At 46.6% G+C, this 20,157-nt stretch overlaps 1 protein-coding gene across 1 annotated transcript; it reads right to left on the reverse strand.

The window, feature by feature from the left end:
* Positions 1-320: 320 nt before the first annotated feature.
* IGFN1 (immunoglobulin like and fibronectin type III domain containing 1) lies at positions 321-18,754 on the reverse strand. The gene is made up of 8 exons (XM_054026091.1): positions 18,535-18,754; positions 16,100-16,399; positions 14,192-14,365; positions 13,139-13,267; positions 12,178-12,480; positions 3,358-3,657; positions 1,659-1,985; positions 321-394 (listed from the first exon to the last, which is right to left on the reverse strand). The coding sequence occupies exons 1-8, from the start codon at positions 18,752-18,754 to the stop codon at positions 321-323; spliced, it is 1,827 nt and encodes a 608-aa protein (XP_053882066.1).
* Positions 18,755-20,157: the final 1,403 nt, after the last annotated feature.

Below are 20,157 nucleotides of genomic sequence, written 5' to 3' on the forward strand. Positions count from 1 at the left end.
AAATTTATGCATGGCTCTTCCAATCTGCAAGAATGACTTGGATTAATTTCATGCCTGTTGTGAGTTGTTGAATCATGTCATGGTACCATGTGCTATTATTCACAGCAGGCCAGATCCTGAGGTCTATTCATGCATTCTTTAGTCACTGATTTCAGTAAGAGCTCTGCCTGAATGCACTGAGTTAGAAACTGAGTAATGTGTGCTGAACGCTGGTGCCTTCCTTTTCCTACCCATACATAATCCCTTCCCAAGACCGGCTCCAGGGTTTTTGCCGCCCCAAGCGGCAAAAAAAAAAAAAAAAAAATCCGCGATTGCAATTGCTATCGGCAGCACTCCGGCAGCAGCTCCACCACGCCGCTTTCTTCTTTGGTGGGAATTCGGCAGCAGGTGCTTCCTTCCGAGAGGGACCCACCACCGAATTGTTGCTACCAAACAGCCTGACGTGCCGCCCCTTCCCTTGGCCGCCCCAAGCACCTGCTTGCTGGGCTGGTGCTTGGAGCCGGCCCTGTCCCTGCCCCATCACACCCATTCTCAAACAACTCAAGTGGCTTTCTTTCATTTCTGATCTGGATCCTGAATTATCCCCTTGAGGAACTTACTCCAGCCTAGCTCATGTCCTTCCCTCTCTATGCTCACCTTCTCATCTGCTTTGTCCATCTAGCCCCAGCTTTCTCCCTATTGCTTCAGCCAATCTCACTATGGCTGGTGCAAGAGTCTTCTCTCTTGCAGCTTCTGCCATCTGGCAGAACTACTTTGTGACTCTACCTCATTAGATCAGCACTAAATGTCTCTTTCTAAAAAGATATGCTCTAGCCCAGCCAGAAGTTATGGGCTCGATACAGGCAACACTGGCTGTGTAATGACCTGTGTTGTGCAGGAGATCAGATTAGCTAATCATGATGGCCATTTCTAGCCTTGAAATCTATGAATCTCCATCTATTTTCCAGTCTCAGCTGAAAGCCTCTCTCCTCTCCTCTGCTTCTTAATTTCTATTTCTCTCTGTCACTCTTGGTCTTTGTAGATGTATTATTGAACTCAGTAAAGCACTCTGGGTAAACACTACCCAATATAAAGTTGTATTGAACTGGCAAATAATGCCCCATGGTAGCATTTGCAAGATGCCCTGATGGCAATGAAATGCTATCTTACATCACACACACATGGGTGGTGCACAGAAGATGATGTGCCAGGAGCCATCCATAGGGTCAGAAGGGACCACCAGATCATCTAGTCTGACCTCTGGCATATCACAGCCTGCTACCAGCACCCACGCATTACACCCAATAAGTACCCTGGGATCTCTAATAACCATGAGCAGTCGGGACCTTGGTTTTCTCTCTCATCTGATGGCTGCATCTCCAGCATCACAGGCCCTCTAGCACAGCACTGGGGCACTGGGATCAGCACAGACTGAGTGTGCCCCTACTGAGCCCACCACTCTGCTTCCTGTGGCACCTTGTTTTTTCTTGGAGTCTCCATCTGAATATGGACCATCCTTCAATAGATTCCAAATTTGCCCCATTGCCACAGTATCGGAGCTCTTCCCAATCTGTAGTGTGTTTATCCATCCTCACAACCTCTCTGTGAGCCATTATCTCCAATTTGACAGATGCAGACTGAGGCACAGAGACTAAGAGACTTGACCAAGGTCACTTTACCTTTTATGATAAGCATGGCTTTGCTGACCGCATGGCCCAATTCATTGGTGGCTTCCACCTTGTACTCTCCTTCATCTCTCTTCGTGACACCTGGGATCACCAGGCAGCAGACACCAAAGTCATTTGTGCTGAAGAAGGTGGGGTCTTCTGAGAGATTCCTGCCATCCTTGTACCAGATGATCTTAGGTTTTGGGTAGCCACTCACTGCACAGCTCATGTGACAATCATATGCTGTGGTCACCACGTGGGGCTTCAATTGGACAAGGAATCTTGGGGGCATATTTTGATTCACCCTCCTGTATTTGGGTAGTCTGACTTTAAACTCATCTATAAGAGACAAATACACACTCAGCAACTGCTCCAGAGGACTAAAGGCTGGGTGCAGAAGCAGCCTCCACCCATCGCACTTAATAATTGCATTTGGCATCCACCCTTCAAAATTGGCAGGGCCTGGCTCCCTAGGTCAGGGTTCATGGCTCCTTCTGTGAGTTGCCATGCAGTCAGGGTCGGCTTTAGGAAGTGCGGGGCCCGATTCGAACAGTTTCGATGGGGCCCCGACAGGGATGACTTAAAAAAAAAAAACACGTAAAAAAAACACATGGGGCTTGTACTCACCGGGCCGCACTCCTAGTCTTTGGCGGCGGGTCCTTCACTCGCTCCGGGTCTTCGGCGGCACTGAAGGACCCGCCGCCAAAGTGCCGCCAAAGACCCGGAGCGAGTGAAGGACCCGCTGCCAAAGACCTGGAGCGCCGCCGGGTGAGTAAAAATTAAAAAGGTGCCTCTAGCCAGGGAAGGGATTCTCTGCCACTTGCCCCCCACTCTGGGCAGCCCTGCCACTGGGCGCGGGGCCCTCTTAAGCGTGGGGCCCGATTTGGGGGAATTGGTGGAACTGGCCTAAAGCCGGCCCTGCATGCAGTGGCCATATGTGTAGGGCCCTGGCTTTCTCTGCTGTATTATGACCCCAGTTACTGTTACTGGGAGTTCCTTTAATCCAAGCATTGAGACTCAATAAAAGGGGACAGAACTAAAAGCTTTGTTGATCCAGTCTGTGCTGCATGTAGCACCCAAAAGTCCTCTCCTAGAATGCAATAGGCTCAATATAAAGCCTGAGCTGTATTCTCTAGGAGTAGTTTCCTCTTAAGTTTTCCAAAGTCCCAGTCAGGAATCTGGAGGGGATCATTAGGTCTTTGGCATATGGACAAGGCCATGGCTCCTTCTACAGATCATGAGGATTACACAGTACCAGTCTAGTGCTTGCAGGTCACCTGGTCCTTCCCAAATGGGGTGGGGTCCTCAACTCCTGCAGGTTGGATTCTGTGGCTCCTTCTTAAAATTGCCAAGTCCTCACCATTGAGGTCACACCCCTTGGCTTCTGTAGAATTCATCTAATTTCAGAGTTTGCTAGGAATTAATTCTCTTGGCAGCTCTTACCCATATGAGTAATATGAGCCGGTATATTGGTAGGAATGGAGAAGCCCAGCTTCACTGTTCCCACTGATCTGTAAACATTCATGTCCGGCAGGGGACATCTTTCCTTGCCCAACAGTATTTCTTGGGGAAATCTCAGTGGGCTCTCATCTGAGCAGACAGCATACATATGGGGACTGGGACACACTGACAAGGATTTATTAATGGGATAGTTTGACTGAGACCCAACAACACAGGTGCACTGATACATTTTTTTAAAAAGCCTTTTTACCCTTTTCCTTTTGCATGATCCAGGGCTGCGCAGTTTCAGATGGATCACTGGTTCCCATGTAATTTTTGGCCACAACTCTAAAGTAATACCCCCGGCCAGGGATAAGTTTGGTGATGGTAAACTTGTTGGTGTAGATCAGGTCACCCACCACTTGCCATGACCCCTTGTTGGAGTCACATTTCATGACCACATAGTACAGGTTACTTTCCCGCTTCTCTGTCGGCGAGGGCTCCCAGATCACTGTCACCGTATTAAGGACTTTCTCTTGCAGAAGAATAGGGCCGGGGGACTGTGGGATATCTGCAAAGTGAAGACAAATAGTATGGATGGAGTAGAGAAAGTGGTAAGTTTAAGATGTTATAACAATTCTGCAACCCCATTAACTTCATGGAGATCAGATATTTTGAGCATTGTGGCCAGCTAAACTTGATGGTCATTAGTGAGAAATGACCTCTGATTCCTTTGCTCCAAATATACAGGTCCTCCCATTTGGATTAAGGGAAATTCAGCATTAACTGGACTGGCAATAGTGACACATCTCTTTCCCTTCTATTGGATAGCTGATACAGCTGTGTTTTTATAAACTGTTAGTGAAGGAGCTGAGAGGGCTATAGAGTTCTTATGGTTGGACACGGATACTTTGTTCCATTTGCTAACTGATATTCACAGAGCCCTGTCATGGACTGAGACACCTGGCTGTGTTATGGACTGTATAAGTTGGCCCTCTGATAGCTTGTACTACCCTAGTTCTCTCAGAGAATACAGCTGTCTCTCTGTTGGTGGTACCTGGCTGGGTCTTGGATTGTAATGTAATCAATGGATGACAGTATTCTGTAGACCTGCCCTAGATTATAGCACCTGGTCTTTGGAGTGTCATCTCATGAAAGACTGTATTACCTAGCCCTTTCCTTGTCCACAGTGCTTAACCCCATCAAAACCTCACAGTCCTCTACTCAGTCATGGACTGGATCCTCTCTCTTAGCATTTTATTCTCCACCAAACCTGCTATGCATGTTACCTGCGACTTGCATGTGGAAGCTGAAGGATTCTTTTTTCCCCCAATCGTTTTGAAGTATGATGGTATAGAGCCCACTGTCAGAAAAATCAGCTGATGGAATCAAGAGTTGGCTGAGGCCATCTCTGGTGCTCACTATGGCCCTGCTGGGTAGAGGAAGCCCATCCTTTAGCCAAATCACCTCTGGAGTTGGGGATGCCTATTAAAGATAAACACCAGTTATAAGTCAATCTGCTTTTCCTTTGTATGTGTATCCTGTGGTAGCTTCCTTGCTTTGTCCTCAAATGTTTCCTTAGCTCTAACTTGTTTCTTTGCCCCTGGAACCATGGCCAACAAAGGGTGTGTTGCCCTAAGCTGTTTCAGTATAACTAAGTCAGAAAATATTTATTAGTTCACAAGTTGTAGTTGACAGATAGGCAAGAGTAGTCCTATTAAAAGCATCTGCTGCTTTTTGGAGGGAAGAAGACTCCTGTCTGGGTGATGGTTCCATTTTTCCTTCTGGTCCCCCTCCCTCCTGATGTCACATTGCAGTGACTTTCTTTGAGCCTAGGTGAGCTGTATGCAGCTCCCTGTAGAGCTCATCAATGCCACCTTGAGATCAGCCAGAAGGTTTGCTCCCCTTCTCTTCAGTAGGGACCAAACACCAGATCTCACCCATAGTGCTCCCAGCCTTTGCCAACCTGCAAGAGTCAGAGGCTAGAGCTTGGAATCAAACCTGTGCCTTTCACGTGATACAACCAAGGTGCACCACTCCTCTTGCTGTTTAGTTGGATGAACATACTCAGCAAGGCATTGTCCATTGCCCTGAAGGAGTATGTTCATCCAAGTACTACGGGGGAAGGGATAGCTTAGTGGTTTGAGCACTGGTCTCCTAAACCCAGGGTTGTGAGTTCAATCCTTGAGGGGGCCATTTAGGGAACTCAGGTAAAAATATGTCTGGGGATTAGTCCTGCTTTGGGCAGGAGGTTGGACTCAATGACTTCCTGAGGTCCCTTCCAACCCTGATCTTCTATAGAATCATAGAATCATAGAATATCAGAGTTGGAAGGGACCTCAAGAGGTCATCTAGTCCAACCCCCTGCTCAAAGCAGGACCAATTCCCAGCTAAATCATCCCATCCAGGGCTTTGTCAAGCCGGGCCTTAAAAACCTCCAAGGAAGGAGACTCCACCACCTCCCTAGGTAACGCATTCCAGTGTTTCACCACCCTCCTAGTGAAATAGTTTTTCCTGATATCCAACCTGGACCTCCCCCACTGCAACTTGAGACCATTGCTCCTTGTTCTGTCGTCTGCCACCACTGAGAACAGCCGAGCTCCATCCTCTTTGGAACCCCCCTTCAGGTAGTTGAAGGCTGCTATCAAATCCCCCCTCATTCTTCTCTTCTGGAGACTAAACAATCCCAGTTCCCTCAGCCTCTCCTCATAAGTCATGTGCTCCAGACCCCTAATCATTTTTGTTGCCCTCCGCTGGACTCTTTCCAATTTTTCCACATCCTTCTTGTAGTGTGGGGCCCAAAACTGGACACAGTATTCCAGATGAGGCCTCACCAATGTCGAATAAAGGGGAACGATCACGTCCCTCGATCTGCTGGCAATGCCCCTACTTATACAGCCCAAAATGCCGTTAGCCTTCTTGGCAACAAGAGCACACTGTTGACTCATATCCAGCTTCTCGTCCACTGTGACCCCTAGGTCCTTTTCTGCAGAACTGCTACCTAGCCATTCGGTCCCTAGTCTGTAGCAGTGCATGGGATTCTTCCGTCCTAAGTGCAGGACTCTGCACTTGTCCTTGTTGAACCTCATCAGGTTTTTTTTGGCCCAATCTTCTAATTTGTCTAGGTCCCTCTGTATCCGATCCCTACCCTCTAGTGTATCTACCACACCTCCTAGTTTAGTGTCATCTGCAAACTTGCTGAGAGTGCAGTCCACACCATCCTCCAGATCATTAATAAAGATATTAAACAAAACCGGCCCCAGGACCGACCCTTGGGGCACTCCGCTTGAAACCGGCTGCCAACTAGACATGGAGCCATTGATCACTACCCGCTGAGCCCGACGATCTAGCCAGCTTTCTATCCACCTTACAGTCCATTCATCCAGCCCATACTTCTTTAACTTGGTGGCAAGAATACTGTGGGAGACCGTATCAAAAGCTTTGCTAAAGTCAAGGAATAACACATCCACTGCTTTCCCCTCATCCACAGAGCCAGTTATCTCATCATAGAAGGCAATTAGGTTAGTCAGGCACGACTTCCCCTTCGTGAATCCATGCTGACTGTTCCTGATCACTTTCCTCTCCTCTAAATGTTTCATAATTGATTCCTTGAGGACCTGCTCCATGATTTTTCCAGGGACTGAGGTGAGGCTGACTGGCCTGTAGTTCCCCGGATCCTCGTTCTTCCCTTTTTTAAAAATGGGCACTACATTAGCCTTTTTCCAGTCATCTGGGACCTCCCCCGATCTCCATGAGTTTTCAAAAATAATGGCTAATGGCTCTGCAATCTCACCCGCCAACTCCTTTAGCACCCTCGGATGCAGCGCATCCGGCCCCATGGACTTGTGCACGTCCAGTTTTTCTAAATAGTCCCGAACCACTTCTTTCTCCACAGAGGGTTGGTCACCTTCTCCCCATGCTGTACTGCCCAGTGCAGCAGTCTGGGAGCTGACCTTGTTCGTGAAGACAGAGGCAAAAAAATCATTGAGTACATTAGCTTTTTCCACATCCTCGGTCACTAGGTTGCCTCCCTCATTCAGTAAGGGGCCCACACTTTCCTTGATTTTCTTCTTGTTACTAACATACCTGAAGAAACCCTTCTTGTTACTCTTAACATCTCTTGCTAACTGCAACTCCAAGTGTGATTTGGCCTTCCTGATTTCACTCCTGCACACCTGAGCAATATTTTTATACTCCTCCCTGGTCATTTGTCCAATCTTCCACTTCTTGTAAGCTTCTTTTTTGCGTTTAAGATCAGCAAGGATTTCACTGTTTAGCCAAGCTGGTCGCCTGCCATATTTACTATTCTTTCTACACATCGGGATGATTTGTTCCTGCAACCTCAATAAGGATTCTTTAAAATACAGCCAGCTCTCCTGGACCCCTTTGCCCTTCATGTTATTCTCCCAGGGGATCCTGCCCATCTGTTCCCTGAGGGAGTCAAAGTCTGCTTTTCTGAAGTCCAGGGTCCGTATTCTGCTGCTCTCCTTTCTTCCTTGTGTCAGGATCCTGAACTCGACCATCTCATGGTCACTGCCTCCCAGGTTCCCATCCACTTTTGCTTCCCCTACTAGTTCTTCTCTGTTTGTGAGTAGCAGGTCAAGAAAAGCTTTGCCCCTAGTTGGTTCCTCCAGCACTTGCACCAGGAAATTGTCCCCTACACTATCCAAAAATTTCCTGGATTGCCTGTGCACCGCTGTATTGCTCTCCCAGCAGATATCAGGGTGATTAAAGTCTCCCATGAGAACCAGGGCCTGTGATCTAGCAACTTCTGCTAGTTGCCAGAAGAAAGCCTCGTCCACCTCATCCCCCTCGTCTGGTGGTCTATAGCAGACTCCAACCACGACATCACCCTTGTTGCTCACACTTCTCAACTTTATCCAGAGACTCAGGTTTTTCTGCAGTTTCATACCGGAGTTCTGAGCAGTCATACTCCTCTCTTACATACAACGCAACTCCCCCACCTTTTCTGCCCTGCCTGTCCTTCCTGAACAGTTTATATCCATCCATGACCGTACTCCAGTCATGTGAGTTATCCCACCAAGTCTCTGTTATTCCAATCACATCATAGTTCCCTGACTGTGCCAGGACTTCCAGTTCTCCCTGCTTGTTTCCCAGGCTTCTTGCATTTGTGTATAGGCACTTAAGATAACTCATCGATCGTCCCTCTTTCTCAGCATGAGACAGGAGTCCTCCCCTCTTGTGCTCTCCTGCTTGTGCTTCCTCCCAGGATCCCATTTCCCCACTTACCTCAGGGCTTTGGTCTCCTTCCCCCGGTGAACCTAGTTTAAAGCCCTCCTCACTAGGTTAGCCAGCCTGCTGGCGAAGATGCTCTTCCCTCTCTTCGTTAGGTGGAGCCCGTCTCTGCCTAGCACTCCTTCTTCTTGGAACACCATCCCATGGTCGAAGAATCCAAAGCCTTCTCTCCGACACCACCTGCGTAGCCATTCGTTGACTTCCACGATTCGACGGTCTCTACCCCGGCCTTTTCCTTGCACAGGGAGGATGGACGAGAACACCACTTGCGCCTCAAACTCCTTTATCCTTCTTCCCAGAGCCACGTAGTCTGCAGTGATCCGCTCAAGGTCATTCTTGGCAGTATCATTGGTGCCCATGTGGAGAAGCAGGAAGGGGTAGCGATCCGAGGGCTTGATGAGTCTCGGCAGTCTCTCCGTCACGTCGTGTATCCTAGCTCCTGGCAGGCAGCAGACATCTCGGTTTTCCCGGTCGGGGCGGCAGATAGATGACTCAGTCCCCCTGAGGAGGGAGTCCCCGACCACCACCACCCTCCTCCTCCTCTTGGGAGTGGTGGTCGTGGAACCCCCATCCCTAGGACAGTGCATCTTTTGCCTTCCAATCGGTGGAGTCTCCTTCTGCTCTCTTCCCTCAGATGGGTCATCTAGTCCACTCTCCGCATTAGTACCTGTAGAGAGAACATGGAAACGATTGCTCACCTGTATTTCCATTGCTGGTGCATGGATGCTCCTCTTTGTCCTTCTGGAGGTCACATGCTGCCAAACCTCTTCACAATCCTTCTGTCCCTGCTGCGCCTGCTCTGAATCTTCAGAACATTGCGGCCGTAGAAGCATCTCCTGATGTCTGTCCAGGAAATCTTCATTTTCCCTTATGCAACGCAGAGTCGATACTCGTTTCTCCAGCCCTCGAACCTTCTCTTCCAACATGGAGACCAGCTTGCACTTTGTACAGACAAAGTCGCTTCTGTCCTGTGGAAGAAAGACAAACATGGCACAGCCTGTGCAGGTTACAACAGCTGATCGCTCATCTTCCATATCACCGTCCTCTTAAGAGCTTCCTCAACTGTTGCAGGAACTACTCAGAGAAACCTGCAGATGAAAGCCTCGGTGCGCTCTCCCCACGCGAACTCCCAGGCAAACTCCCGCTGTTAGCCTCTGCTGTTCGCCGCTCAGCTGGTTCGCTGCTGACTGCCCTTATATACCAGTCAGGCCCACTCAAGGCCCACCAACACAGCCCCCCTAATGCAGCACTTAGCGTACCTCCTCTTGGACAGCTCCCAGGCAAACTCCGTCCTCTTAAGAGCTTCCTCAACTGTTGCAGGAACTACTCAGAGAAACCTGCAGATGAAAGCCTCGGTGAATTCTCCTACCTTCAGCCCTCACAAGGGAGGGGTGGGGGGAGTGATTAGTTGACACGTCAGAAGCAGGTGCTAATATTTTACACTTCTTGGTGCCTTCCATCAAGGATCTAAAGTGTTTTACTTTACACATCTTAATGAATTATCTGAACTTCACAACTCCCCTCCCCCATGAAGGGAACCATTACTATCCTGATTGTACAAATGGGGAATATATATGAGGTGTAAACCAATTAGATGACTTGCCCAAGATCATGTGAAAATTCTGCAGCAGAATGAAGAACAGAACCGCAGTTATTGTAGTTATTTTTACAACATGGAATCGTATGGAGGATATCTTACAAACATGCTTCAATGCTTACTTCAAAGGGCATGTGCACTCGGATACAATTTCCCGCTTTTATAATCATAAAATTTTTCATAGTGTCATCTCTTAGGAATTTGGGACTAACTGGAATGCAAAAAATAGTGAACACAATTAAAAGCTGCATCTTGTTACAAAGTCGCTGACAGATTTTAACTCACGTACACTCAAAATAGCATGTCCAGTGTTCTAAAGTTCTCTCCTCCTGCTGGCTGCCTGACGTATCTCTGGCAGCATTATGTCAATGGAGCTCTTTCACTGAGTGAAAAAGTGCCAGAGCACTCGCTGAGCATCATCTTTCTGTATTTATATAGTGTGGATGACTTAAAAGGGAAATACTGCAAAAAAGGTATTCACAAATGTTTGTTTGAATAAAAACCATGAAATCTCCTCAACAGCATCTGTGACCCCTCTGACTCACTTTTCACAATCATGCAAATGAACTTTTGTTCACAGTAATGTTTGTGGAAAAGGAAAGTGTTGTGAACACTTGTTCCTATGTCTGTTCACAAGAGCATTGACTTCAGTATTCATCTGGACAGCTCTTTGAGGGCTTGGGAGTCATCCAGTCAGCTAAAACGATATCATGCAACCTGGATGTCCAACAACACACTGCAAATAGTGTATTAGAAACAGTGAATAGTCAAAGCAACAGCCACAGCAAGCAAATTCTGAGTGACCCATGAGCTGAAGCATGTTCACAGAAACCATTGTTGAATCATTTCAAACAGCAAATTCATACAAAATCAAAGCCAGTTTGTCAATAATTTATGAACAGAAAATGAGTAAAATTCACTGTTTATATTGTTTGCTGCCCTCCTGAGCATGAAACCCCATTGTTGTCTCTGCAGCAGGAGGGAGAGAAATAGCTACTCAAGTATAGACCCACTTTTCCCCTATCTCCTAGTGTGTGGCACAGGGGCTGAGTCACAGAATCATTTTGAAGAACTTTAGTCCATTATGTCAAGAGTGAAACCCCTCACCTCCCCTTTTAACTGGGCCATTATTTTCCCATTTTTTGTTTATATTGTGGAGATACAACTGAGATCAGGGCTTCATTGTTCTAGGTGCTGCACATACATATAGACCCTGCCCCTAAGAGCTTGCTGTCTAGACAAGTTAGACAAAGGGTAGGAGGGGAAGAAAGGCACAAAGAACTGAAATGATTTACAGCAGGTCAATGGCACAGATGAAAAAAAAGCCCAGCTCTTCTGGCTCCCAGCTCTGTGTCCTGGACCGGATCATGCTCCCTCATTAAAAATATATATAACACTTTTCCATTTGTCTGGGTTTTTTTTCTTTTAAAGGCTCTGAGTGTATGGCAGATCCAGCCTCTTAATGACAGACAACTGAAAGTGCCGCCTATAGCTGGCTGACTGGCAAGGACGTTACAAAAAATGTGACTCTTTTATTGAAAGTTTCCCAGCGCCAGGCTAAAAACTGGAACGAACATGGGATCTGGCATATGAGATCATGTCATTGGTCCATCTGATCTGATTTCCCTGCTTTGGCAGGGGCCAATGGTTGATGCCTCAGATAAAGGTGAAAAACCTCCGTAATACGTTAGACCAACACACAAGGTGAAAAATGTCAGCCTGTGCAATGTAATTAAGCCAACCTAAGCCCCGGTGTAGACACTACTAGGTCAATGGGAGAATTCTTCTGTCCGCCTTTCGGAGAGATTGGTTTAATACAGCAATGGAAGAACCCCTTCCGTCGCTGTCATCTACACTGCGGCGGTGCAGATGTAGTGCTGCATCTGTGCTGCTGTAGAATTTCTACTATAGACGTACCCATAGTATCTGAAAAGGGATAATATTTGAGATGCTAACATCACAGTGAGCCTCCAACATGAGCTGTGGCCATCTCAAATGGAATCCTCAATTTTCCTGATTCTATAAGGAATATAGGAGCGAAATTATCTGTGTCCACCGCCACAGCCTGAGATAATCATCTACGACAGGCTCCCGTGCCCCACAATCCACAGATTGACTGGCCCCAGCTCAAGGTTCAATTTGAATCTCCAACAGTCAAAGCTGCCTTTGGATGGAGAGCCCATGATTTGTACCTGCAGGCCTATGACATCTTTTCAGGGGCAGCACATTTTGACTCACCAATGGGAGGCGCGGCCTGGATGCAAGTGTCCAGTGCTACGGCTTCCCCTAGGCCTCCCTCATTGATGGCCCTCATGCGGAGGAAGTACATCTCTCTGGCTTGCAGACCTTTAATTGTACAGGTTGTCAAGCCTATGGGGACAGTGTTACAATGGGTCCACTTGAGGCTGTCAGAGGATCGCTTCTCCACCTTGTAGCCCTTGGCAGACCCCCCTTCCTTTGAATCAGGTTTCAGCCAAGCCATAGTGATGCTGGTGTAGTCAGTATTGGTCACCTTAAGGTCCCTCACTCTACCAGGAGGCTCTGTAAAGGGAAAGTTTATTTAGACTTCCTTGTCTTAGGATTCCTGCCCCCACCCCTTATTCAGTGCACTGGATAATCCATCCCCAACATGCTTGCACTGGGTATCCATTCAGTCAGGCTCCCTGCAGTGTACTGGGAGTCTGTCCCCATCCCTCTGAATTGTAGTGGGAATCCTGCTCCCATCCCCTCTGCAACACACTGGGAAGCCCACTCCATGTTCCATGCAGTGCAGGGGAATCTCACCCCCAACCCCTGCAGCACGTTGAGGGGCCAGCCCCACATCCTCCTCCCCAGCATATTGAGAATACCACCCCACTCCCTACAGTGAATTCCTGATTTTTTAATATTCAAGTATTTTATTCTCCCACACATACTTTACAGAAGCTCCCTGAGTTACGTAAACCCGATGTACGCAAATCCGAGCTTACGGAAAAAATTCTGTAAGCTAGAAATAGGAGGGGTTGGGGTTTTTTTGTGTAATGGTCAGAGATGTGTTTCCGATCTTACGCAAAATTTGAGTTACGCTTGCGTAAGTCAGGGAGCATCTTGTATACACATTGCTTCCTGGATTCACATACTTCCCCAGATTCACCTTCTTGGCCAGTTACCCCTCTCTCTGCAACCCACACCCAATGGGACAAGTGGACAACCCACTTACTCATGGGATCTCGAGCAAAGACAGCATCTGATGGTGCACTGGCCTCGCCCGCCCCTGCGGCATTGACAGCAGCCACGCAGAATTCATACTGCAGTCCCTCCTTCAGATCTGTCACCATCCACTTCCTGTCTGTGGAAGGAAAAGATAAGGTTCCTCAGTGAGCTCAGGCTCAGATCAGCAGTCCCCTCAGTAGGATATATTGGGACAATAGTTCTATACATTAATTATACCACATGGAATTGCACAGTATACCTGCCTAATGGAACACATATGGAGTACCCAAATGCTGTCCCTTTTTCTCCTGTCCTTCCCCACCATTAGCACAAGTCTCTCCCATTGTATTCTTTTCTCCCTTTCAAATTAAATGCCATTTGAGATACTGAGGAAGTCAGAGAAAGAGTAAATAATGTTTTCCTTGCAATGGCAGCCCTTCTAATACAGAAGATAAGAAGATCTTTGGTGGATCTGAAAAGATCATTGACATCTATAGGTGAACACGATTTTGAAGCCCTCAGAGATATCAGTTCCATCTCCTTACTTTCCTTGTCCCTGGAATGTCCCCCCGTATGCCCAGTTCCCAGCTCCATAAGCTAAGAAAGCACTTCCACAACTGAAGAGCAAGGTGCCAGATTGCTGGCCCTCAGTTTATGCACAGAACGGCACAGCCAGACAGCAACAATGCAAATTTCTCCATTCTTCTGCAGCAGATTTTTATTCACAACCTGGAAAGGAGCCACCTCTGGAGGCAAGAATAGAGTCCCACCTCAGTGGTTCATTCAGTATTTTGGCATTGAGATACCCAACAATGGTGCCAATTGTGATTTTTGTACTAGCAACTAGGAGCTGTGCTGAGATCACTGATTTGTGTCACCACACAGAAAGTCACCCAACATCCATCAGACAGTAAAAACTTTTGGTCACTACCAATCTAAACCATATTTGAAGCAGTGACCCAGTGAGATGAAAGAGTCAGCATCTCATTATGCCTTGAGTCATCTAGTCTTCTTGCTTTCTTAGAGTCTTTCAGCCTGTTCCAGGCTTTCAGCTGCTTACCTGTTATTGGCAGGTCAGTGATAGGTGTCCAGATGTTGCTGCCTTTCTTGCGTTTCTCAACGATATACCCCAGGATTCTGGAATTGCCCGTTTTGGGAGGTGCTGCCCAGGAGAGTGTTATGGACTCTTTGTTGGCACTGACAAACTGAGGAGGAGCAGGGGGGCCAGGGAAAGCTAGGAAAAGTTTAGCCCTTCATTATTAACAGGTATTTATTTTCCATCACGTGACAAGAATGGGTTCTCAAGGATTGTTTCTTCCAGGATTCCCAAATGTGTGTTCAGATAAGACACCTTTTGAACATAGATGTGAGATCTATGACTCAGTCCTTTACTCTCCAGGACAGCTACATGCTGGGAGCCTAGAGGGGGAGCATGTCCAAACTCCTAAGGGTCAAGATATTATGTGTCTTCCATGAATGAGCCCCTCTTGCCAATGCTGAGGATGACATTGACAGTCTCCAAAGGGAGGCATATGCCCAATCTTCTTGCTGGGAGGGAAAGCCACTGTTCCTTCTATTGTTCCTGAGGGTGGAAACAGGAGTCTTGATTGGCTTCTACTTCCCTCTGCTCCACCCATTATTGGAGGGTGTAACAAGGTGTGTGCTGAGTCAGGAGCTGACTCAACACCCAGTCACTCCAATCCCCATCAGTACATTAACTGGGACCTGATTGAAAGTCAGGCCGTTCACAGAGGGTGCCAATTTATTGAGTAGAGACACAACTGAAGGGCTAATTGCATGGAAGTAACCCCAGCAGCTGGGCCTATATAAGCAGACAGGAAGGAAGTGGTAAGGAGAAGAGTAGAGAGCCTGAAGAAAAGCAGGACTGGGTGTCTGTTCCCAAGAAGCAAGTGGGGGAAGCGGACTATTGACTGTACACTGTATAAATAACATTCCAGGCTGTGGCTTGCTGAAGGGCTATAATAAAGCACAGTGGTGCTTGAGAATGCTGGGAGATATGGGGATCAGCTACTACGGCTAGAAAAGACTCTCAGGGGACAAAACAATCAGCCATTAATACAAAAAATTGTTTTAAAAGTATCTTGGCACAAAATGCAATTAAAAGGGTGAATAAAAAGGAAGGACAGAGAGGGGAGCAGGGGTGGATGTGAGTGAGGAAGGAAGGAAGGAAGGATGTGGGGGAAGGGATAGCTTAGTGGTTTGAGCATTGGCCTGCTAAACCCAGGGTTGTGAGTTTAATCCTTGAGGGGGCCACTTAGGCATCTGGGGCAAAAATCTGCCTGGGGATTGGTCCTGCTTTGAGCAGGGGGTTGGACTAGATGACCTCCTGAGGTCCCTTCCAACCCTGATATTCTATGATTCTAAGGCAAAATGAATTAAATGTTTTCCCTGCTTGTACTTTCATGTTTGTGCCAAAAGCGGTCTCTAGTACTTGGGTCCACCAGCGGGGTTATAGAGTAGAACGGCTGCTCTGTACTTAAGGAAATGAAACTATACTACTGAATAGACACAACCAATTAATGTCCCCTTGGGAGACTCATTTACCTATGGAGTAAATTAAGGTAAAAGCGTAGCAGGTTCTCTTTGCAGTGACATGTGAGAACCTTTTCTTTGGCTTCAGTCCATGCATGGTTTCCACTGTGGATGTTGCTTCGACGTTTAGGTTGGATTGTACCCAAAAAACTCAAAGCAGATCTCTCTTGGAATCACCAAAACTCGCAAGAAACTTGTGGTCTCAACCTGAAACCTTAAATTGGCCCACGATTCATATGACACCATGTTCACATTCACTTGACAATTGAGTCAGGCTTGCAAACCTTCTGTTCAAACTGGACGAAAGTATACATTTGTAACAAAACCCAAAATGAGAGTTTCACTTGATTTTGGCTTTCATAATAGAAGTCTCACATGGCTATAAGATGTGTTTACACAAAGCTCTTCCTCTTACCTTTGGTTGCAGCCATCACTTCATCTGATTCCAGCGCCTTGCTCTTTCCCTCAGCGTTCACTGCTCGCACCCTGAAGCGATAGCTTTTGTCTTGCCCCACTTTGTTGGTCGTGAAAGTGCTGTTGTTCCTGCTGGTTTCTCCCAATGTTACCCAGGTTTTTCTGCCCACCTGCTGCCTCTTTATGATGTAGTTCTGCACTGGTGTGCCCCCATCATCCTTTGGGGGCTTCCATTGAATGGTTATGCCAGTTGTGGAACTATCCACCACCTCTATGGGTCCGATGGGTTTCTGTGGCTTATCTGAAAGGAGGAGAAAAACAGGGAGCAAAAGATCCCACATCTGTTCTTGATATCAGAGGGGTCACTATCTCTTGCTACTCAAGATAGGCAACTCAGTCTCCGTTGGTATAGTATTTACAGGGTAGAGCAGCAGAATTAACGCTAGCAAGATTGCTTGAGTAAACATCCATTCATCTACTGATCTAGGAGAGTAGGGCAAGAGGAAAACACTTGGCTCATCCAATCTGCCCTTCCTATAGTTCCGGGATGGTCAAACTTACTGACCCTCCAAGCTATACAATAATCTTCAGAAATTCTAGAGCCACAAGACACACACAACCTGCCCCACAGAGTGGCACCTGCTGGGGCACAGGGCTTTGACCTCAGTGCAGCCCTGTGGGACTAAAGTCCCGAGACCCGCCTCCCCTCAGGGCAGAAGCCCCTAGTCCCACCACCCTGAGCTCTCGCCCCATCCAGTCTGGTAGGCTGAGAAAGGAGGAGGAATGGGGGGCACCACGAGGCACACTTTAACTTTTGAAGAGCCATGTGGCTCACGAGCCGTGGTTTGGCCACAGCTGCTATAGCTGATCATTTCCACAAATACTGCATCAAAGTCAGACCTGGATGCAACTCTCATTGACTTCCCATCTCCTTTAGGAGTACTGATGGTTCCATACTGGAACCATTTATCAACCTCACCCCAAACCTGGGGTGTTCAGGCAAGATGAGAACTGGACCCGATTTACTTCCACTTTTGGTTTGCAAAAAAACAAAACCTAATGGAGACTCTTCCAAACCAAAGCCAAACACACCCTTGTTGAGTTCCATTTCTGAATCAAATACAAATGGATGAAACCCAGAACCAGGTAATTAACAGTCCTCTCCTCCATCCTAAATGTAGGTGATATGGATTAAATGGGAAACTAACCCGATTCTGAATTTTGGGTTTCTCCATCTTTGTTTGGGAATCTATTCCACTTTCTGGGCACATCCACCTTACACAGATATGCCATATGGCACCATATTGCAGCTGGGAAGTTAACTTGGGCCTATTATTATTGTGAATAGAATGGCAAGATTCCCCTGACAACTTTAACATTAAATTGCTTTTGTGATCAATAGAGCAGGTTGTACAAGTCAGATATTGAGCTCTATCAGCTCAGAAGGAAATGGCTTTTGCAGAATAATTTACTCTATAATGAGCCAAGTGATCAGTACAAACCAAGATCAGAAAACCAGAGGAGAAGGACAGGGGAAGGAATATGAGAGAAACTGATTAATCATCTTACTGATTTATTACCCTAGTATAATTATTTGGACTTTTATAGGTGCATTTGAGCTACTTTGCATCTTTAGTTAGTATTTTTCTTCTTGGAGAAATGTTTGTTCTTCATTTGATTTTTATATTTAAATTCCTGCAGCTCTCAAGGGGCTGTGTTTCAGTGCAAAAAGATGGATGCAGAAGTAAACTGTTGAATTCGGAAAATGAGGGAGATTATCTTTATTTGGCTACTCCACCTGGAAGTCTTTAATCTTCAGTTAATTACTAGGAATGACAAAGCTAAGTCAAGTGATGTAGCATCGTCCTTCCCCAGCAGACCACACTTCTGGTCTCATCAAACTGTTGCTCAGTTGGGAACAAATCATGTCCCTTTTTCACAGCTGCAGAGAACTCCAGTTGAAGCTAAACCAGTGCAGATCTGCTGTGCATGGTTTTCAGGTTTCAGACCCCACATAGGTAAATCAGGAGACAGGCCAGGGGTGAGCCAATAAAGGAGCAAGGATAGGACTGGTAGATTTACAACCATGTGGATCCTTTTGTCATTTGAGCCTGGAAGTCACTGAGCAACTCCTGAAGGTGCCAAGTGGCTCACATCTCATTAAAGTCCATGGGAGCTGCAGGCATTCAGCACTTTGGGAGTAGCTCAGCACCTTGTCTCTTTTTAGTTTATTGTGGATGAGATGGGAAAGAGTGAGCCCAGCCAGCTCTTAAATATTCTTACAAGCAGTGTTCTGTAAAAGCACCAATGAAGAGCTGCTTCTGTGTGTGCCTAAACTAGGTCTCTCTGGAGAGTCAGGAAGAGAGATACCAAAAACAACTTACAAGGACTTCCCTCTGTGCCCAAAGTGATGGACTCATATCATGAGGCTCTCACATATCACCTCCAGCTTTAGGCTGGCCTCCAGGGTTCCACTGTCATTCTTCAACTTCACTTTGTAATCCCCACAGTCCTTCCTGTTGGTGCTGGAGATGGAAAGCCGGGTGAAGTTGTCCGCCTTGTCGATATGGATCCTGGCATCATTCAGGAGCTCATTCCCGTCCCTTAACCATGTTGCTCTGACTGGCTTCCAGCCCTCGAATGGGATTTTGACCATGGCATTCTGCCCTGCCTTGACTATCACAGGCTCCTTCATCAGCTTTTCCAGAAGAGCCTTGTCAACATTTGGAGGATCTAAACATAAAAACTAAGCCATTCATAAATAGAATTGAAAGAGAAAAAGCTTACTTTGAGGGCAGGGCTGCTCTGAATTAACTGCTGCTGAATATTTTCAACATTATTAACCTGGTACTATTGGGCCCAATCCCAACAAAAATCACTGGATCTTCACACGTAGCAGGTGGGGCTCAGGATCTCACAGGGTCTGGATCTTCGATTTTAGTTGCATAGTTACCGTATGCTGTGTATGCATACATGCACTGCAGGGTAATTCACCCTGTACAAAACGAAAACACCAGGCCCTACTTATGCCCTCAAAATATAACATAAGTGAGGCCTAGACTTTGTTCTTGCCCATGCACTGGGGTGAATTGCATCCGACATGCATAAATTCATTTGGAATTCAGTAAGCATGCATATCAACTAAGGCAGTTTTTAATTAAATCAGCTGGTCAAACCTTTGAGATAATGATACGGCACACTTAGAGATGCGTATATTATAGAGATGTATTTGCTTGTTTAAGAATGACATTTTCTTCAATTCTTATGAGGTCTTTTGGGTATAAAATTATTCACTTTGTAATGGCTAAATCTACCGCTAGCGAGTGCCTGTCATCTTTTTTTTTTTCATTTCCCCGCTTTTCTTTATAGTTTCCGCCTTTTTTTCACCCACCTCCTCATTTCTTTACAAACGAAAACCTGGGATATTAAATGCAATAAACTTTGTTCATGCAAGATTAAGGCTCCTCTATAGATTTGCAATTAGCTAGGAAATGCACAATCTCCTTGTAACCACACAAACAGCCCCTGCTCCCAATTCCCTACTTTGGGTGTACTGAGCATGCTCACCCAAACTGAGCATGCCCAGGAGGGTTGCTATACATGTTGTCACACCTGTAGCCCTGGACATGACTTGCAGACCCCCTGGCATGGCCATCCTTTGGCATACGCAGAATATGCGGCTGCATAGGGCACCTGAAAATCTGGGGCACCCTGGGTCTTAGTGTCCACCCTCCCGGCTCCCACAGCTGGTTGCTGCAGCCTGGTGACTCTTACTCGGGAGGGGATCTAGTAACTTAAAAGTAAAAAAGTCTTCCAGCCTGCCAGGCCTATTAGCACATCATTGAAACCGTTAAAGAGCCATTCAAGTGGTAATGAAGCCAATTAACAAGCATTTGCCAAACCCCAGGTATATATTGTCACTTTCTGAATTTACTGACAAAAACAGTTGTTTATTACTGTAATATTTACTCAGAATATGTTAGTCTACAGGTCCTTAGTTTAAAATTTACTTTAAAAATATTTTGTTGGTGAAGATTATAAAATCACATCTCTAAAAAA

This window comes from Malaclemys terrapin, chromosome 4 (assembly GCF_027887155.1).
Source record: "Malaclemys terrapin pileata isolate rMalTer1 chromosome 4, rMalTer1.hap1, whole genome shotgun sequence".
NCBI lineage: Eukaryota > Metazoa > Chordata > Testudines > Emydidae > Malaclemys > Malaclemys terrapin.

What these genes read in the sequence shown, in the direction of transcription:
- IGFN1 (XM_054026091.1), bottom strand. Translation starts at nt 18,754, where the DNA reads ATGGTCAAAATCCCATTCGAGGGCTGGAAGCCAGTCAGAGCAACATGG. An exon ending in CACTGACCTGCCAATAACAG is followed by an intron (nt 13,268 to 14,191) that starts GTAAGCAGCTGA and finishes TTCCTTCCACAG; the next exon opens with ACAGGAAGTGGATGGTGACA. An exon ending in GATCATGCAAAAGGAAAAGG is followed by an intron (nt 1,986 to 3,357) that starts GTAAAAAGGCTT and finishes TGTCTCTTATAG; the next exon opens with ATGAGTTTAAAGTCAGACTA.